The sequence below is a fragment of the Coturnix japonica genome, chromosome 11 (assembly GCF_054131305.1).
Source record: "Coturnix japonica strain WE chromosome 11, WE-NBRP24, whole genome shotgun sequence".
NCBI lineage: Eukaryota > Metazoa > Chordata > Aves > Galliformes > Phasianidae > Coturnix > Coturnix japonica.
In genome coordinates, this window is record NC_140673.1 from 14,213,614 (window position 1) to 14,232,100 (window position 18,487).

At 36.1% G+C, this 18,487-nt stretch overlaps 1 protein-coding gene across 15 annotated transcripts in view; it reads left to right on the plus strand.

Moving 5' to 3' along the window:
• The window catches only part of EVI5 (ecotropic viral integration site 5), an 84,198-nt gene that overhangs the window by 48,352 nt on the left and 17,359 nt on the right, over window positions 1-18,487 (plus strand). For 10 of the 15 annotated variants that reach the window (XM_085511318.1, XM_032446122.2, XM_085511310.1 and 7 more), the window contains 6 exons: window positions 812-946; window positions 3,175-3,315; window positions 3,831-3,989; window positions 5,548-5,694; window positions 7,646-7,741; window positions 17,851-17,946. In XM_085511318.1, coding sequence (XP_085367444.1) covers window positions 812-946; window positions 3,175-3,315; window positions 3,831-3,989; window positions 5,548-5,694; window positions 7,646-7,741; window positions 17,851-17,946 — 774 coding nt within the window. Of the gene's footprint in view, window positions 1-811; window positions 947-3,116; window positions 3,316-3,830; window positions 3,990-5,547; window positions 5,695-7,645; window positions 7,742-17,850; window positions 17,947-18,487 lie in introns of those variants that run through there. The other 5 variants (XM_085511307.1, XM_085511305.1, XM_085511312.1 and 2 more) reach the window with 2 other exon arrangements.

Below are 18,487 nucleotides of genomic sequence, written 5' to 3' on the forward strand. Positions count from 1 at the left end.
TTTCCTCTTTCCCCTGAAGCTCAGAAAGAGTAGCTTTAAATTCTGAACTGATACTTTAATACTGAAGTGTTGTGTTAAAGTGTCTAATGCGGTATAGTAATAGGCTTGGAGTAAATTCTGCATGTAGAGCACCAAATCTGATGTAGCCTGGACCTATGCTATTGGTATGCCATCTGTCTGGAAGGGCCTATACTACTACTAAGTCCTGTGCTGTTTCCTCTTAAATCATTGGGCTTATCCTAATATTATTAAGAAAAATACTTAGAGTATGAGTAAACATGAGCCCACAGGTTGGAGTGAAATGAAGAGGCAAGCCAAAGTAACAGTGCTTTGATGCATACGTGACTTATTTTAAATCAAAGGTTATGGAAAGCTTCTGTTGAATCAAAGTTTGAGTAAGGGATCAAGAGAAATTGTATTAACCTTATACGTAGCTCATCTTTCTCAAGCCTCTTTTCAGTGTATCACAAAATAGTCTCAGATCCTTTATTGTTTTCCCCCAGACTGGTTAATATTGAGAAGAAAGCATGAGTCATTACTCATCAGTACTGAGAGGGGTCTCAGTCTGATCCTACACATTTGGTCTTGTATAGTTGTTGTTGTTTGAGAAAGATTAGTGCTAGGGTTTGTATGGTTACCAGTGGGGATAGACATGTTAGTAGACCTGTATAAGCTAAGACCTTCTGTATCTTAAAGTAGAATTTTTAATCTTAAGCATTTGAATGTATTTTTTTCGCTTTAAATCTGGCACATAAAACCCATTTTGAGCTATCTGTGCTTCATACTAAATATATTTCTGCAAACTTTGTAGCATAAATGCAGTTCACGATACAGTGAAGACTTTGTGCTACAGCTGGAAAAAGAGCTGGTCCAAGCCAGGCTGAGTGAAGCAGAATCCCATTGTGCCCTGAAGGAGATGCAAGACAAAGTTCTAGAGATGGAAAAGGTAAACCAAGCCCAGGATCTTTGGTATAAAATAGTGCTAGAGACTGAACGCAGGTCCCTGTAATTCTTTGTGTAACTGTGCTCTATACTCTTGACAAACATTTTCATGATGGCAAGGTTCTTTTCAACTTTGAAGTTGATTATAGTGAAAACAAACAACAAAAAATAACCCGTACCAAAAAACAGCAACACAAACTGAATAAGACGTTTACACTGAGAAGGGCCTATGATTGCTTTCTCCTGTTCCTGCATTGGAAAACCAAATCCTGATTCAATTTTAGCTGTAAACATCAGCTGTTTCAAAACTGTATTCTGCAATGAGTAGCAAGCCTATGGTGAGCCTTGAAGTGATGTAGAACTATGAATAGTTGGAGTGGACATGAACTGAGGAGCTCAAGTCTGCCATTCTCTGGTCTTGAGTTCTTCAGTCTCTCCCACTTTCTATTATGGGTAGGAAAGTTATCTGTTGTCTTTAGCATTAAACTCTTCTGCTTTTCAAGCGTCCTTTCATTTTGTATCTTTCTCATGTCAGAGCTCTAGCTGTACTCTAACAATTTCTCAGATACTTTATTGTATTTGCTGTCAGGTTTTTCTTCATGGAAAATAGAAAAATCCAATTGATTTATTTAAAAGCGTGTGCTTATTTTAAAGCACACTCCTTATATCATATGTTGTTTTGGGAGATTATTTCCTCGTGGAAACTTGAAAAAGCTGTATATTCAAGAATGTGGACAAAACTTATTAGTTAACTCGATTAATTCGATTAATCGATTAGGTACTTAAGGAGCTTGACTGGGAATCTGGCAGAGTGTTGTAGTTTTCGCTGTATGTTGGTAGGAGGTCAGAATCTAGCATCTATATCCAATCTACTAGTTGTGTTTTGTTGTTTGTTGTAATATTTTAAAATGTTATTAATTGTGTATTTAAACTATGTTAAAAATTAGATATTAGATATTTTATATGCTGCCCAAGACAGTTCCTCTTTACTCACTGTGACTTGGGATAGCCAGAAGGTTGGATACCTGTGATTCTCTAAAAATTTAGCAAGAGAATACTTCTTTTCTTGAGCTGTGGGAGGTAGCATATACTGAAAACTTTAAATGTGAAGATACTGGAGTTGTGGGGAAAAAAATTGATGTACCAGGCCAGCTTGGATGTCAAGTAATGTTTCAGTCAATCCTTAATGAACTTAGGCATGTGAGAAAGTAAGTCAAGTGAACTCCCCTCAATTTCTATAAATACAACTCTTTATGTGGCATGTCACTAACAACAGTAATCTGGAAAAATGCTGCTTGGTAACCTGAGACTTAAATGGATGTACAGCCCCTAATGTAAACACTAAGAAAAAGTCGGTTCCTTGGTTTGCTAATGCTTACAGCCAGTGATCTGAAACATGCTAGTGAATGGTGGTTGCATTGTATTAATGTTGAAGTCTTCACTCAACTATCAGGAAAACCTGGAAGCTTTCCCAACGCTGTCTCTCTACAGAATACTTGATTTTTGCTGGAAATTGCTACTGAGAAGTACAGTAGAAAGTGATGAAGCACAATTCAACTTTGAGTGTTTGGTGACCACTGATTCAATAAACAGAAACTGTAGTTGGACAGACTGTCCTCCTTCCCTTCTTGTGTTTTTGTTCTCCAGACTTTCATTCTTTCATTGCTTTTCCTAAGTAACTTCTGTAGCGTGTATTACTGTTTTCTGTTTAACTCTTTCTAGTCTTTCTACTTTTTCCATGTGTTTGTATACATCCATGAACTTTCATTTAAGAGCTTTCTTGACTGAATATTATTTGTAAATATTAATGGATAATTCCTTTGTCAACATACCTTTCCTTTCTTTATCAAAGGCAAGTTATCTATTTCTCAAAACCTGAATTTCCATTTATTTTTTCCTGTAAAACAGAGTAAGAATTTTGTAACTCTAAAGGTGTAAATTTAGTTCTTCATTTGCTTTAATTTTGTCAATTATTTCATAATCTTTTATCTCTATATTTTAACATGCTAGAAATAGTGTAAATAATATGTTGGGAGGGATACTATCCAGCCAAATAGGCAGTTTAAATATGCTTGCAGTCATTAGTTATTTTCTATTTAGGGACTTTATAGGAGATGCATTATTAAGAAATTTTGGTTAACAATAGGAGTTTTCATGTTTATATTTTGGAGTAGGTCTTGCTAAGCACTGCTTTGATCAAATGCATGTTGAAAAGGATGTTCCTTGTTCCAGAGGAATAGCTCTCTCCCTGATGAGGAAAATGTTGCTAGACTACAAGAAGAACTGATCGCAGTAAAACTAAGAGAAGCAGAAGCTTTGACGGGTCTCAAAGAACTAAGGCAGCAAGTCAAAGATTTGGAGGAACACTGGCAGGTATGGGTACCAAGACACTGTTCTCGTCTTTTTTTTTTTTTTTTTTATGGATGATGGCAAGGCAAGAAAATCTTAAAGACATTGAGTAGGAAACAGTGACTGTGGATTGTGAAAATACCACAGACTTCTCTTCAGGAGTATGCTGGAAGTTGTTTTCTAATTGTTGTAGATGACAGAGGCCTGTACTAACAACCAGACATCCTTGTAGAAAGGAAGTGCCCTATCAGTTCTCTTCTTCAGTAAATATTAAAAGCTCTTTTTCAGGATATACTTGAAATCTCTGACTTAATCTAGTTGGCAATCACTGTCTTTGACGTTTTAATTCTCTATTCTTAAACTTGCATAGATTTCTAGATTTTAGACCTAACAGTAGCATTTGTAGCAACTTTGCATCGTACAGCTGAGACATCAAGGAGTTCTTTGAAGGAGATTACTTAAATAAAATTAGGGAACACCAGGAAAAGATATCAGGAATGATGTGGGGTTTTTTTTTGTTTTTGTTTTGTTTTTTGTAGCGTCACCTTGCTCGCACCACTGGGAGGTGGAAAGATCCTCCAAGAAAAAATACAGTGAATGAGCTACAGGATGAGCTGATGACAGTCCGACTGAGAGAAGCAGAAACTCAGGCAGAACTGAAAGAAACCAAACAAAGAATGATGGAAATGGAAACACAGGTATGATATTTAATGTATGAATTGACCTGAATGCTGCCAGATTAGCATCAGATGACCAACACCATTTAATGGTCTGTACCATTTATGTGCATGACTTTAGCTCTAAATTGTCATAATCTTTTTTTAACTGTTTTTTTCTTAATCTTTTAGATTAGGAGGGAGAATCAAGTTCATACTATCAGTCTAGCATACTTTAATGTCCCTTACAGGACTAAGCTTTCACAATTTCTTACTTGGATTAACTGGTAAACTCGGAATGCATGTGAATTTTTATCTCTTCAGTTGTTACTGGGATGCTAACAAAAGTATGCTTAAGGTACTTCCACCTTTGCAAACCTTTACCTAATCGATGATTCACCTATAGTAATTTGAAGTCCTAAAGTAACGGTGCTTTTCTTTCTGGTGAAACTGTCAGAACTAGATCATCTACTGAAAGCATGAATGTGGTTACTAAGCAGGAATCTTGGTATAACAATAGCCAGTTGTCACTTTTCAGCAGAAACTTTACCTTTTACCTGCTAAGAAGAAAAAGTGTATTTTAGCATTACCGAAATGTGCAGAATAGGCTAGAAGTAGCTTATCCTGCTGAGGTCCTTTTTATGTGACTGCGGTGCAAGTTAACTAGACAAAACTGGAAGGTGAACGACAATTGGTACATTCATATTAATTTGTGAGCTCTCAACTGAATTGATATTGAATGTGCTGTTGATCATTAAGTGTTTGTAGCAGGTTTCTGGGAAATCTTCCCATGAATGTAAGGGTTGTAAGGATATGGTGCTGAAGAGAGAGAGGGTGGCTACACAATATGTGATAACTACTGACAGAGGCACCACTTTCTTCTATAGTAACTGGATAGAAGTGTTCTCTTGTCTTCTAAAACTTGGTTTTAAATATTAATACTGTTAATTTATGTTTTCTTGTTTTTTTTCATTTCTATTAGTTTTAGTCAGTAGGGGGCATAGGTATCCTGCACTTTGGGTTACATGCAATAACCACAGGACCTCTAGGTTGTTCTCATTTCAGTCTTAGGCATGAAGTCTGTGTGTTAATGCTGCTCAGCTGTCGTTTGAAACAGTTGCATGGTTCTCATATTGTGTATTGATCTAGGCACAGCCTTGTGTACAAAATGTCTTTTATTAAAAGCACTGATCTTAGTTATACTGTATTACTTCCAGGACTTCACTGAAGTCAGAGAAGTGTGCATGTAGTATTTCTGATCAACTGGATGTTTCTTGGTTGCACCAGTTAGTAATTGTAATTGGGGTGCAAGTTCACAAAGTCTTTGACTTACCTAAGTGCAAGATAAGTAAAAACATGTGTAGTACCTTCATGTTGTTCTTAATGAGTTCTGTATTTAAGAACCCTTGAAATATCATGGTTGCAAAAACAAATGTCATGCAAACTTTTATTACATTTTAAAAATTCTGAATGCACTTTCATCAAGTTTTTCTTATAGCAAATGATCCGTTAAGTCTGTTTTGTCAAATTTTAAGGAGGTAAACTAATATAAAAGATCTCTCATTGACGTGCTCTATTTTTTTCTTGTCATAAATGTTAGAGTCAGATCAATAATAACCATTTGCGAAGGGCAGAGCTGGAGGTTACCAGCCTGCAAGAAAAGGTACAGTATCTTACTGCACAGAACAAAGGACTTCTTGCTCAGCTGAATGAAGCAAAGCGAAGACAAGCGGAGATTGAATGTAAGGTAAAAAATATGAATAGTCTATCTACGTGCTTCTGTATGTGTAATTTGTATTATTTTCCACTACTTTATTTTCCAGTTTGACAATGTCATCATAAATTTACCATCTCAAAATCATTTGAGGTTTTGACAGAGCTGTTTCTTTGTGGTCTCACAAAGATAAACCTTGACTTCAAAGTGTGGTTCTGCTCTACGCTCTACTACTTACTGTCTGTGTGTAATGAGTAAAGGCATTCTTTTGCTTAGCCTATTCTGATCACTCTGTGCTCTGATTGTCTTAGTGACAGAAGACACCTTCAGTGCTATTACTGCAGAACTAGTTTGGGTTTAAAAATGGCAGTAAAAACTGTCTTTGAATGGAAAGGTGTACAGAGGAGAGTGTTAGGGTATTCACTACCTAAACAGTAAACAGCTTATAGGAGATCAGACTAAAAATACTGGGCAATAAAGTGTCCATTACCGTCAGTGCTCTACCTGAGCTCTACCTGACGTTTTCATCTCAGACTTAATTTCATAACTAAATACATAACCAGTCCTTAATAATTTCTTTTAGTCGTGTGCATGTGATATGGAAAAGCAATAAAGGATTCATCGTACAGAGTTTTCTTTTAACTTGGAGGAATTTTTTCCTGAAATGACTACTGATACTCATCTCAAACAAGTGCGGTATTAGGAAATCACTATAATTAAGACCTAATGTACTGGAGACATTAAAACAACTTCACTCTGTTTTCAAAATATGTTTGCAGAGGTTTTTATAAAAACAGCTAGAGCTGAGCGGCCAGTAACTTCTAAATGGATAAGTTGTTAGTGTGTTGACATTCACCCTGTAATAAAATGAATTCCACTTGCTGTACTGCGGTTGCTGATTTGGCAACTTAAGAGCAGATGCTGTTACATAATGTAAGTTGATCATATCTTGATTATGTCCATGATGTATCCAGGCACTTCTGTTTCTCTTTTTTGCTCATGTAGAACACATTTACCATCTGGGTGTTTATTTCACATTTTTTCCAATGTATGTGCATTAACAGTATATAACTTAAGGACTGAATGTATTCCCCTCTAAAGGTTCTGCTGATAACATGAATCAAGTGTGTCAAGAGTGTGTAGCTTGAGTGGTTTATCACTGTGGCTAGATCTGGAGATGAATTGGCACTCTATGAGTAATTTTGCTATAGTATATTGTTTTTACAGACTTGATTTCTTCTTGTAATCCCTTTTCTACAAGGTAATGAATAAATGTAATCATTTCAGTTGTGTAGTAAAATTTCATCTTGTATTGTTAATCAGAGCCATATTGTGTAATCTGTAATTGGCAACTTTTTGGTAGTTTTCCCTTAGTTCTTTCCATAAGGAAAATGAAGCTGTTCAGTTCTGTTTTTAACAAATTTAAGAGCAGTACTACTGCGGATAAGTTTTGTACCAAGCTGGTGACAATGTAACACTGGGTGGATTTATTTGTGTTCTCTAGTCTTCGAGGTTGTCTTCGTGTACTGTTACTAAGATAGCTGAATGTAAACGAGGTTCTTCCGTGTTTGTTTTTAAAGAAAGGTGAAATAACAAACTAAGTAACTTCAGAGTATCTTTGCTGTCTATTAACAGAAGCAGAAGCTGAAGAATGTGGTCTTCTGTTATTATTGTTGATACTTTTTTTTTTTCTTAATTTACATTAGTGTTTCTAGAACAAAATGCATCTGTTTATTGGACCTGGACCTTTGTGGACAATGTTTTTCATGGGTATTAGGTGGTTGTAGTTTGGAATTAGTATTAGATGTTTGCAAATTCTGTGGGCTATGAAAAAAAAATTGGGAGTTCTTTAGAATACATGTTATAAATAGGTGTTGTATTCTTCAGCAGCATAAGTTCTCTTTATGTAGTTCTGAGTAAATATTGCATGGTCATGGGCTGAAACTGGTATTATGGGTTATCCTTAATTTATTCTTTCTTCTAGAGTAAAGAAGAAGTGATGGCAGCACGGCTCCGTGAGGCAGACCGCATAGCAGCTGTGGCTGAACTCCAGCAGCACATTGCTGAATTAGAAATCCAGGTAACAAGTGATATTAAACATGTCGCTTCATACTCCTTATTTTCTGTACATTTTTTCCCTGTCCTTCACTTCCTTTTTTTTAAGCTGTTGTGAATACAAAGCGTTACTTGGTGAAGTGGGATAATGGAATATTGCATGGTGTGCCTCCTTTATAAGCAAAGGCCTTATGTTTACCTTCTGGTCGTATTGGTGAGCTTTTAATAGTTGTTTCTGTACAAGCACCAGGTGATTTCTTTCTTTTTACTTGTAATCAGTAATTTTTAATGCTAGATCAGGTTGGAAGCATACTATCAAAAAACCCCCCAGTTTGATTTTGGCAGACATTCTTGTCTGCATGTGATTTATTTATTTATTTTTTGCTACCTGAATTTTGTTGCCTGTCTGCAAAGGCTTTCTTGGTTACTAATCCTAGATTCAAAGCTACTTGTTACCTCTGAAATCTCTCCTTTGGGATGATTTCATTTTAAGGTGTCAGAGTTGAACTACTTGCGGGTTTTTTTTGTTTGTTTGTTTGTTTTGTTTTTTTAATCTTCATGTACAGTATTAACTTGCTTCATAAGACAGTTTTTTGTTTCTTAACTCTTGGTTACCATTTTGCTAACAGCACGAGGAACATGTCAGGTATTGTGTATTGTTTCTATAAGATTAACTTGTTTTATGTACATAACTGCACAAATAAATTGAATAGTCTTTGCATAAAGAATTTTCACTTTGAATATTTTTTCCTGTAGTGAAGCAGACACCAAATCTGTTGAAAGATAATGCAATCACTTGATCACATACTGCTTAGATAATGCTGTGATGAGTACATCAGAACTACTTATCTAAGTTAGTATTGCATATGACTCGGTTATCTTCTGGAAAGATAATAAGAGAATAGCTGAATTCAGGTCAGTCTTTTTCTTCTATGTTAGCAAAAATAATTGGCTTTGATTTCAAACTATCTGGTTTTTCAGGTGAGGAATCAGTAACTTTAATTGCTTTTACTTTAATGCTGGCATTAATTGACATCCTGATAACTTTGTTTGGATCTTCCAAAAAGTGCAGTAGTTCTGGTGTTATGAAATGGAGAATCCAGCAATCTTTTTTTTTCTTCTCACTGAATTGGAATTGTATTTTTTATGTAAACAAATTTATTTTCTGTGCTTTGACTGATCTGATCAAATCATCAATGCGTAATCATCTTACAGTTCTCTCCTATTCTGTTTCCATACTGCCTAAGCTATGGATGTCAGAATTATATGCAATTTTTATAATGTCATGGGCATTTAAAGTAGTTAAGTGCTAGAAGGGTAATCTCTTTGTAAGTCTGCCTTATACATGCAGACTTCACTGTCCGTGTTTTGTCATGACATTTCACCATCTCCTTCACTTGTTTTTCCTCTCCTTCCTTTTCATGGTCACTTTCCTTACTTTCTTTCTTTTGTCTCTATGGAAGTGCATTTCAAGTTCCAGTCTTTTTTGTCATCTCAGAAGATCACCTGTTAATTATTTCTTCATCTGTAGCCTCTTAAGATCCTTTGTTTCCTGTATAAATGAGAATGACTGTACTTTCTTTGTGTATAGTCTGAGCATGAAGTCATTCTGTGACTGTGGTATGTACCCAGGAGTTTCCATGTTAGAGTTTGGTGAACTACTGATCTCAAGCTTATTTTAATCTAAAACGTTGCTTGTGTAATTGTGCAATACACATTTTGAGTGTTAAGTACATATGTACATTTAAAACACTAGTGGTTTAATGAAATAAGTTCCTCTTATGTCTTCTTTCACACTGTAGACTTGTCTAGAAAAGTTTCTATTGTGCTGTGAAAGATTCTTTTTCTGCTTACAGAACCTTACACAAATAGATATTTTACTGGTGTTTTGACAGCAAATATAAAACTTTTGATCTTAAGTTCCTTTTAAGAGCTCAGGCTCAAAGGTGCCTGAAACATCTGCAGCAACAGTAAAAGTACTAAGGGAGTTGTGAAGTCTTTACTTTCAAAGCTAGCAAGCTAAAACACACTATTGATCCTACTGCTTCAACATAACCTGTTGTTTTTTTGGAGGAACCAGCAAGTCTCAGTGTGGGGATGAGGTACTAGATAGCTCCTTCCTCACTTGGAATGCTGTGACATGATGTCAGCAGTGGAGGCTTGCCTTAATGACTTGAAATGCAATATTTAATATAAAGTGCACATAACTAAACTTGGAGCATAGGTGTCTCAAAGTGATTATGCTGAATAGGAAGCATCATAAATGAGTCTGCTTGTGATTATTTCTAAGCTGATGGAGGTTACCATGTAAGCTTCATTTGTTCTGTGTGTGTGGGAAATGGTGATTTTTGTAGGAAGCAGGGGAAAACCTAGGGATTTGGTGCAAGGTCCACATGGTACACAGCAGTGCTTAACTTAAATCACATTTTTCTTTTTAAATGTTTGTGTAGGTGTAGGTGTGAGACACTGGCATTAACTTCTGCAGAGTATCACTACTCCCACGTATGAACTGTCCTGACATTCACAAATGCTAGACTTAAACCATAGTTTGAGGTCACTCTTAGTTTTGGTTAATAATATTGATGATGAGGAGGTAGTTTTATCATTTAATAGTAGATGTAACTTTGTTGTAAGATCTCATTCTGCTGTGATGTTTAGTAGTTATTTTTATGTATTCTGAATGTGATTTTATGTTAGGCATTAAGTTCTTGATGCTGACCTGTTAGACTTCTGTGTTCATGCGTTGAAATGCAAAAATTATCCATGGACAGTCTTGATCAAAAGCCTGAGAAATTCCTTAATGGTAATAACATAATTGGAATGCCTAACTCACAGAAGTGATGGAGAAAAACCTTGAAGCTGTGCATAAGCAAAGATGTCTATTTGTAAGTGGTTTTTCCCTCTGTTCTTTTATTTTCCCTTACTAGTTCAAGTCATAAAACCCTTAGGAAGCAAACATTATATCAAGTACTTAGCAGGCTCCTCAGTTCTGAATAAAATGCTTTACCCTATCATTAATAACTAAATAATGTGTTTTTAGATGTCTAGGCTGATAGCAGACTAGTTTTGGCCAAACTATAGAATGCAAGTCTCTCACTTCTATGAGAAAGTGAAACATTGTGTGAAGAGAACATCTTATCCCCAGTATGGAGGTACAAACCTCTTCTGTCTCATCCTTTTCTAAGATATAGGCAAAGACCAAGGAACGTGTATTTTCTCTTTATGCCTGTAGTCCATCAGTAAATCTGTGGGTTTGCTTCCTCAGGGAATAAATCTTAATTGTTATCACTTGATCTGGTGTAATAGCAACAAGCTGCAACAAGCAAATGTTTTAACTCCTTAATACCAGCCTTTAAAGTACTATTAATAATGTTTTACCTCTATACTTCCTTATAGCTCTCAAGAAAACCTCTACCAAGCTTCACTAATCTTCTGGTCTGTAAGAGGAGGTGTTCCTTCTGGTCATGTATAGTTGGTCCTGTTGGTCATTCAACACTGGTGGGGTTGCTGTTTTTTTAAGCTTTCCTTCTAACAAGCTAAAAAATGAGAGGAGGAGGGGAAAAAAAAAAAAAAGAAATTCAGGCCAGGTTAAATAAGTTGCAGTTATCAGTTAATGTCAGTCAGCTGGCCAAGATAAGAAGCATGATGCCAGTGAAGCATGGACACAGTAAAGCAGAGCTGGGGAAGCTGTGGACCTCGTCTGCATTTTAATTTGTGTCTCTCCCTTTCCATTTATATTGCTGACTTGTTGCCATCCCCGTAAAATAGTCCGTGATTGGTTTGGATGTGGAGATGCAAAGCACATTTCTGTTATAGAAAACTAGTTTTACATGTGAGTAATCTCAATAGGAAAACTCTTCTGTTGGTTAGGTTGATCTGGTCAGGGAGGGTAACATCACTTCCTTCTTGGTGTGTTTCCTGGCAGATTCGGAGAATTGTCACATTTACTCATATTTAACCATGTCAAAGCTGCTTTGAGAACAACTGTAAAGGAAGTCCATGATTGCTCTAGTTCTCCACAGTTAAACTTTTAGCACTGTTTCACTAGAATGAAGCCCTTCTATGACCTCTGTTTAATAAATTTTCCAAGTACTGACTGTTGAGTAAAGAAATTGTTTCCATCTTTTCAAATTACAGGAAACGTATTTTCTCTTATCAATAGTGGTATATGATGTTAGTGATGTGTTTTTTGGAAGTCTCGAATGAGTCACTGTAAAGTCACTGAAAGGACACGAGTTACCACATTTACCCTTCTGAATAAGCTTCATTTACATCTCAGTGCTCTGTCTTGCCACAGAGGTAAGAGTTCAAAAGCCTGCCCTGAAAAGAGACTGAGGCAGGTTGTTACTAAGGTAATATTTTAAGTTGGGGAAAAAAAAAAAATTGAGGGTGTTGAGGAAATGTCCTACCCCTTAGATGTTTTTAGTAAAGCTGATAGATTATTATCTGAGGAACAACTGTCTCGTGTCTCTTCATTTTGACTACCAGTAAAACCACTGATTTGGGTTTTGTATTTTTCAGTTACTAAAGTGAAAAAGATCCCTAGACGTCCTCTTACTTAAATGGTGTAATTTCTGATATTTTCATACACTATGATCATTAAGAGTATACTAGAAAACAGCTGCTGTTGGAATGCAACTGGAATTCTATTGTTTTGACCTTTTTCTTAAACATTCCTTAGTTCAAGGAGCAAGAGCAGGCATAAGTTCTCCAGGGTGTTTCAGATGTGTTTCGTGAATTTCTAATATGAACTCCATTTTATTATAACTACTAACTATACTTGATTTTTATGTTACTATACAGTAACAGCTTCAGGTGTTTAGAGTTGGCATTCTCTGAAGCCGTTTGTCTCTATGCTGTTGGGTTGCCAGCTGTGCATCTTGATCCAGAGGTTGGATGCTCCGTATACCCAATAGTTGTTGTATATGTCAGGTAAACGTGCTGCTAGAGACTAACTACTGATCCTTGGGAAGATAGAGAAATGGTTTTCTCTTAAAAAGTCTGCCAAAGGAGAACTTCAGTCTGATACTACAGCCACGTATCTCAATTTATACGTTTTTGTGGGCAGAATTTTTCTTTGGTCTAAGAAGCAAAACTTTGAGGAAAAGATTTATCCTCAGGTGTTCTTGTAGTAGATCTTGGTGTGCAGACAAGTACCGAAATTCTAGTACTTCAGAGCAGAGTGAAGGAGGTGAGTGCTCCCACAGCTGAAAGGGCTTAAGTGTTTTAGCAGTAGCTTTTTTTAGTCTTCAGGGCTTATTTCCTGCCCTTCCACTGCCTGTGCTTCTCCCTCCTTATGAAGCCTCTCAAGTCAGTTTGGACTGTGTATTGGCTGCTTCATCTGTTACAGGTACTTTTTTCTTGAGCAGAGCTGATAGCTACCCAGGTAGTTTGGGTTTTTCTATTTTGTTTTTCCCCTGGTACAGAGGTTTGTAACTGTGCCAGTGCTGGAGGAGCTGGTCTATTTGAAGATTCAGTAAGACAAGGAGTGGGCAAAGTTGAAGTAATGGCTTTTGAATGACACAGCACCAATTGGTATTACATTTCTATAAACCTTCCTGAAAAGGGGAGGTGGGCACTGCAGTGTTGCCAACATGCAGAAGCAGTATACTGTGGAAATTCATGTAGAGATTGATTTACTTGTGATGGGGCTTTGAAACAGGAAGTCCTTGCTTCTAGATTTGCCTAACTTTCATTCTTCCACTATTCCAATTACTCATTTTTGTTCCTAGGTGTTATCTAGTTTGTTTGAGTATGTTATTTTGAACTTAGCATGTCTATTAGTTGTCAGGAGGCCAGGCATTTTTAGTATTGTGACCTCTTCAAATACCACAGATTTTCTGTACTAGTGTTCTAGCTCAATTAAAAAAAAAAAACCAAAACAGACAACAAATGAACATTAACCACATCCTGTGCATACAATATTAGATCTTAAAACTTTTGTGAAGGAAGATTGCTAGTTGCTTATTTCCTTTTAAAAGGTGTGATACCCATACCTTAAACACACAGTAAGACACCACTTAAATTTTAACATTCATTTTTGAACCAGTCCAGTTGATCTGATAGTTTTTTTCAGAAATACAAAACTACTGAAGCACAACATAAAACCAGCTGAGTTGAAAGCCTGGTTCCTACTGAACTAAATGGTACAACAGGAAGTGTTCAATAAAATAACTCATAAAAGCAGCTTATTTTTTTCAGTCAGTGGGACCATCTAGCAAATGAGGAAGCCAAAGCACATGGAAGTGCGATTTAATGAAAATAGATAACTTTGCTGCTGGTATTTCTTTTCTTAACTAAAAAAGTCATAGCCAGATTTAGAATAAAGAAAGACTATGAGTAGAGCAGTTAACTCCCCCCCCCCTTATTTTTTTTTTTGTCTAGGAGATTTTATAAAAGACAGGTTTTGTTTCCTTTGTGCTTGAACACTCTTACTAGCTAAGGCAGATGAGATTAGGTTTTCCTTCATTTTTATTTTTATTTTTTCCTCTGTGGAAGACTTGCCTGATCAATCCATACTAAAAACATTCTGCACATCTGCATGGCTCAACACTTGAAACGTGAAACTAGCAATAGTAATGGGATTGACAAAGAAGAAATGCATCGAAACTGTTCTGAATGTAGGCCCAGACCTTTTAGGCTGCTAAGCTTGGACCATGGACTGTCTTTTGGGCAGGTAGTCCTTTGTTTCTCTATGCAAGTTATTTGTGAAATAGATGCTTAGTAGTGAACTAATTACAACAGCCAGATCCAGCAAGTAGTATGTTGAGGGTGTAACCAAGAGTTCACCAGTATTGCTGCCTAAAGTACTGAATTGTTTCAGATTATCTTCAGTGCTTGTTTTATCTTCACTTCTTACTTTCCCACTTCCATGTCACTTGCAGCCTAGCTAATTCCCTGTCCCTCTTTTCAGGGCAACTTTAATTTACATTCAGAACTGAGAACAAGGAGCTTTATCAAATTGCCATATGCCACATGACTAGGTCAGTTTGTAGAGTTACAATTTTTTCTATGTAATATAGCCTCATGTTTGAGGCTGAAAAAGCCAAGCTGAAGTTGCTAAAGCTTTCTTAATAAGCCACTAAGTTAAGCATGAACTTAAAATCCCACGTGTAGTTTACTTATGTGACACAAGCATGTCAAGCATCAGTAAGCTTACTGTATGCACTATTTAGTTATGGTGGCATAAAGATTAGTGCCCTATTGCATCTGATGTAATCTAGAATTATAATGCACAAGAGGGAATCTAACCTGCTGGGGGACAGAGTTTGGGGTTCATATTAGTGTAGTGGTGATTTTTGCACACTGACAGTGGTCACTGAAAAGGGACTGTAGGTCATTACCAAGATGCATTGATTAATAAAAGTGTTTTTTTCTTTTAGTTTAATGGTAGTCAGGAAGTACACGATAGTGTTGTATAGAATACCTTGTGTAGGTTGAAAATGAGATCCAGAACTACAGGATATTTACAATAAAGTGTACTGTGTTTGTGATATACCAGGAAAAATATAGTAGGGAAAGACATTCCTATTGCGTTCTGTAATATTGAAAGGAGCTGCACATACTGAAAGCTTCCTGTCATCAGGTTTTGATCTCTTATCAACTGTCACAATGAAAAACTAGCGTTAAAAAATGTTACAACTAAAAGTGAAATTTGCCTTTGATTAACAAATACTTATCAGAAGCTGAAAACTGCTAGCGTGTAATATGAACTTAATATAAATGTAAAATGCCTGGAAAGCAAAGCAGTTTTGCATTGAAGAGAAACATCAGTGTCTTGGATTTCTGAAGAATGACAGGTAACCAGGCTCACATACTGACAGATGAACACAAATATTTTTAATTGCTTTTATCTGACAGGTGTACAATTTCAGCTGTCTGCTTATCTGATTTATACAACAAATATTTATGTAAAAACTGAAAAATATTTTAATTCTAGAATGTATGATAACTGCATGTTTTCCAGTGGTTTGCTTGTGCACCTGCATGAGCGCCTTTTAAAGAAGTAATGGCATAAACAATTTGGAAGGAAAAATAAAGTAGGTTAAAAAAAATCTTTGCTGCTCAGAGAGATGAACAGCAGCTATGAAGAAGATGCTGATGCAACCCAATGTTTGTGTGGCACCTTTGTAGTTTACCCACTGAAAATAGGCTTTGTTGCTTATAGGACATGGTCTTAAACAGTTTGTTAGAAATACTTGTGGTTTTCTAATTTTTTTGCAGCCAGATAAAAGGATCATCTTCTGACCTCTAGTGTTTCCAGTGTTGCAAGAGGAAGTTGCAGCAGAAGTTTTCTTTGAGAAATGTGTTTGTTGAGAATCGCATTACAGGGTTCCTGTGCTAAACACATTTTGATGAACCATCACCTCTACAAAATCTGTACATTCTGAAAGGAAAACTGAAACTTTCTTTGACCTTTATTGGTGATGAGGACCTTGCAAGCCAGGCTTACATTGACATTCAGATTAAGCTGGCTGGTGGTAGACTTTTCCATGAGTGAACTTAATGTTAAATTGTTCTGTGATACATGCTAACTTTACGGTGTTATTTAGAATAAAAATCATTTAAGGCAATGATATATAATTCCCAAGAACGCATACTCTGTGGTATATAGTTGTAGTCCTCTTGTGCACTCAATTCTAATATGAACTCAGATGTTTACTCTAAAAAAGCTGTGACACCAAATATAAGACAGGTGCAAGAAGCTGGGTTTACATTTGCGTTCTGACACCATGCTTTGTGGTTATGTAGTAATGTGGAGTCTGAGGAACAACACGCTAAAATGGAAAAGTCTGTTTCAAGTGAAGGACTTAGATGAGCATTTCTTCCATGTACTTGTGCTGTCACAAGAGGTGAAATCATTTTTGTCTAAATTCTTAGCATCGGTGAAGCTTTCTCTGTAGATGAATATAGACTAGTATTTTCGGTCTGTAAGTTATATTCCTCTTGTTTGTAATTCTGAATGGTAAGAGTTATCCCTGTAAAAGTAGATGAGTTTGTTTTATATAAATCATTCTTTTAACCTCTATCAGAAGAAAAAATAATGATACTTCTCACTTTGTGAATATGAGCCATAGATTGGCTTGGAACTGAATTCAGTGTGGTACTACGCACTGCTATTCAAATGTGGTTTATGTGTCAGTTGATAGTAAATATTGCAGAGTAACTTTGTAATGTGCACTCTTATGCAATGAAAAAACAGCTTTAAAAGAGAAATATCTTTGAAATAGCAAACACTGACACTACTCAGGGTTCTTCTCTTTATGTAATAAAATGGTTTGGAAGGCTGAGCGCTGCTATTAACTTCCTGGCACATGTTGTGTCCTGGTGGTGTTTCAGGGAATGCTCTGTTAAAGTTTTTTGCTTTATATTTTGAAGAGTGGTTGACACCTCTCATTCTACTGAATTTCTGTTTGTAAGTTAGTTGGAGCTTGCCTGTTGAAATTCATTGCTTACTTTCTTTAAGTGCAAGTAGGAACTCAGCAAGATGAGCTACTGTTAGAAAGCCACGTGTCCCATGTACAGTTGGGTTTCTGTAATGTTTTGGTTGTATGTGATTTGTAATTGGTATGAAGACTTAAAAGATTTCTGCCGAAGTTGGTGTCTGCTTCAGAAATGACTTATCTGGGGGAAAAAACAGCAAAAAACAGATTATTGTATATATATTTTTGGAGATCTACCAAGGATTTGGTTTGGTTTTGTTTGAGACAAGCTGAAAGTTAGTTTTGGAGGCTTTAATGTTTCAAGATGAAGTCATCTGCAGTTAACTGTATTTACTTGGCAAATCAAATGTCCTCTTCATCTCTTTATCATTGTACCTCTTATAGCAGTGGCATTAGGGGACATTCCTCTCTTCCCTTCTGTTTGTCGCTATTCCTACACAATAAATATCACTATGTTTCAAAACTCCTTAGGAGAAAACTAAACTTGTCATATGTGGTGTTCCCTAGTGGATCAACTTGTTCTGAGCTGCTGATGCCCCTGGATACCTGCAGAAAACTTCAAGTAAAAATTGCTGAGAAAAGTGTATGAATATCTGTCTTGATAAAAATATGCAGACAACTAAAACATCATTTTAAGACTATATATTTGTGAACAATTTGAGTAACATTTTCTTTTTTTTAACCAAAACAGAAAGAAGAAGGAAAGATTCAAGGGCAGCTTAATAAATCTGATTCTAACCAGTATATCAGAGAACTGAAAGATCAGATAGCTGAGCTACATCATGAGGTAAGTGGTAAAACACTGCCTGATATGTCGTACCTTCTGTCGTATCTTTGAAATGTACCAGGCTTTTCTTTTCTTGTAGCTGCTAGAGCTTCATTACCTGTTTCTGCCAATTTATTTTAAATAAATGCAATAAAACAAATATTTGTATATATGTATATGCATATTGTCCTCACATTTTCATATGTAAGAAAACTAAAATTTGCTTAATCATATGCCTTGATATTACTGAGGATGGCATTTCTTCCATCTTGTTAATTTCATGAGTTGGTCATACATTGCTGCGTTGTATCCGCTGTGTTCAGAGATGCAAACATGAAAACAAACTCCTTTGCTTTCACTTGGTACAGGACTTAAGGCTAATTCAATTAGAAAACAAACTGTTTGCATATGCAGAAGAGTCTGTAGAGATCTCTTTTAACGTTAGCTTTTATGAGGACTAATTTTGTGGTAGTGCACTGAGATTGCTTAAAAAGAAAAAGGATGCTTGCTTAATACTGGTTAACAGATACAGTTTTTAACTGCCAAAGCCTTTGACCTGTGA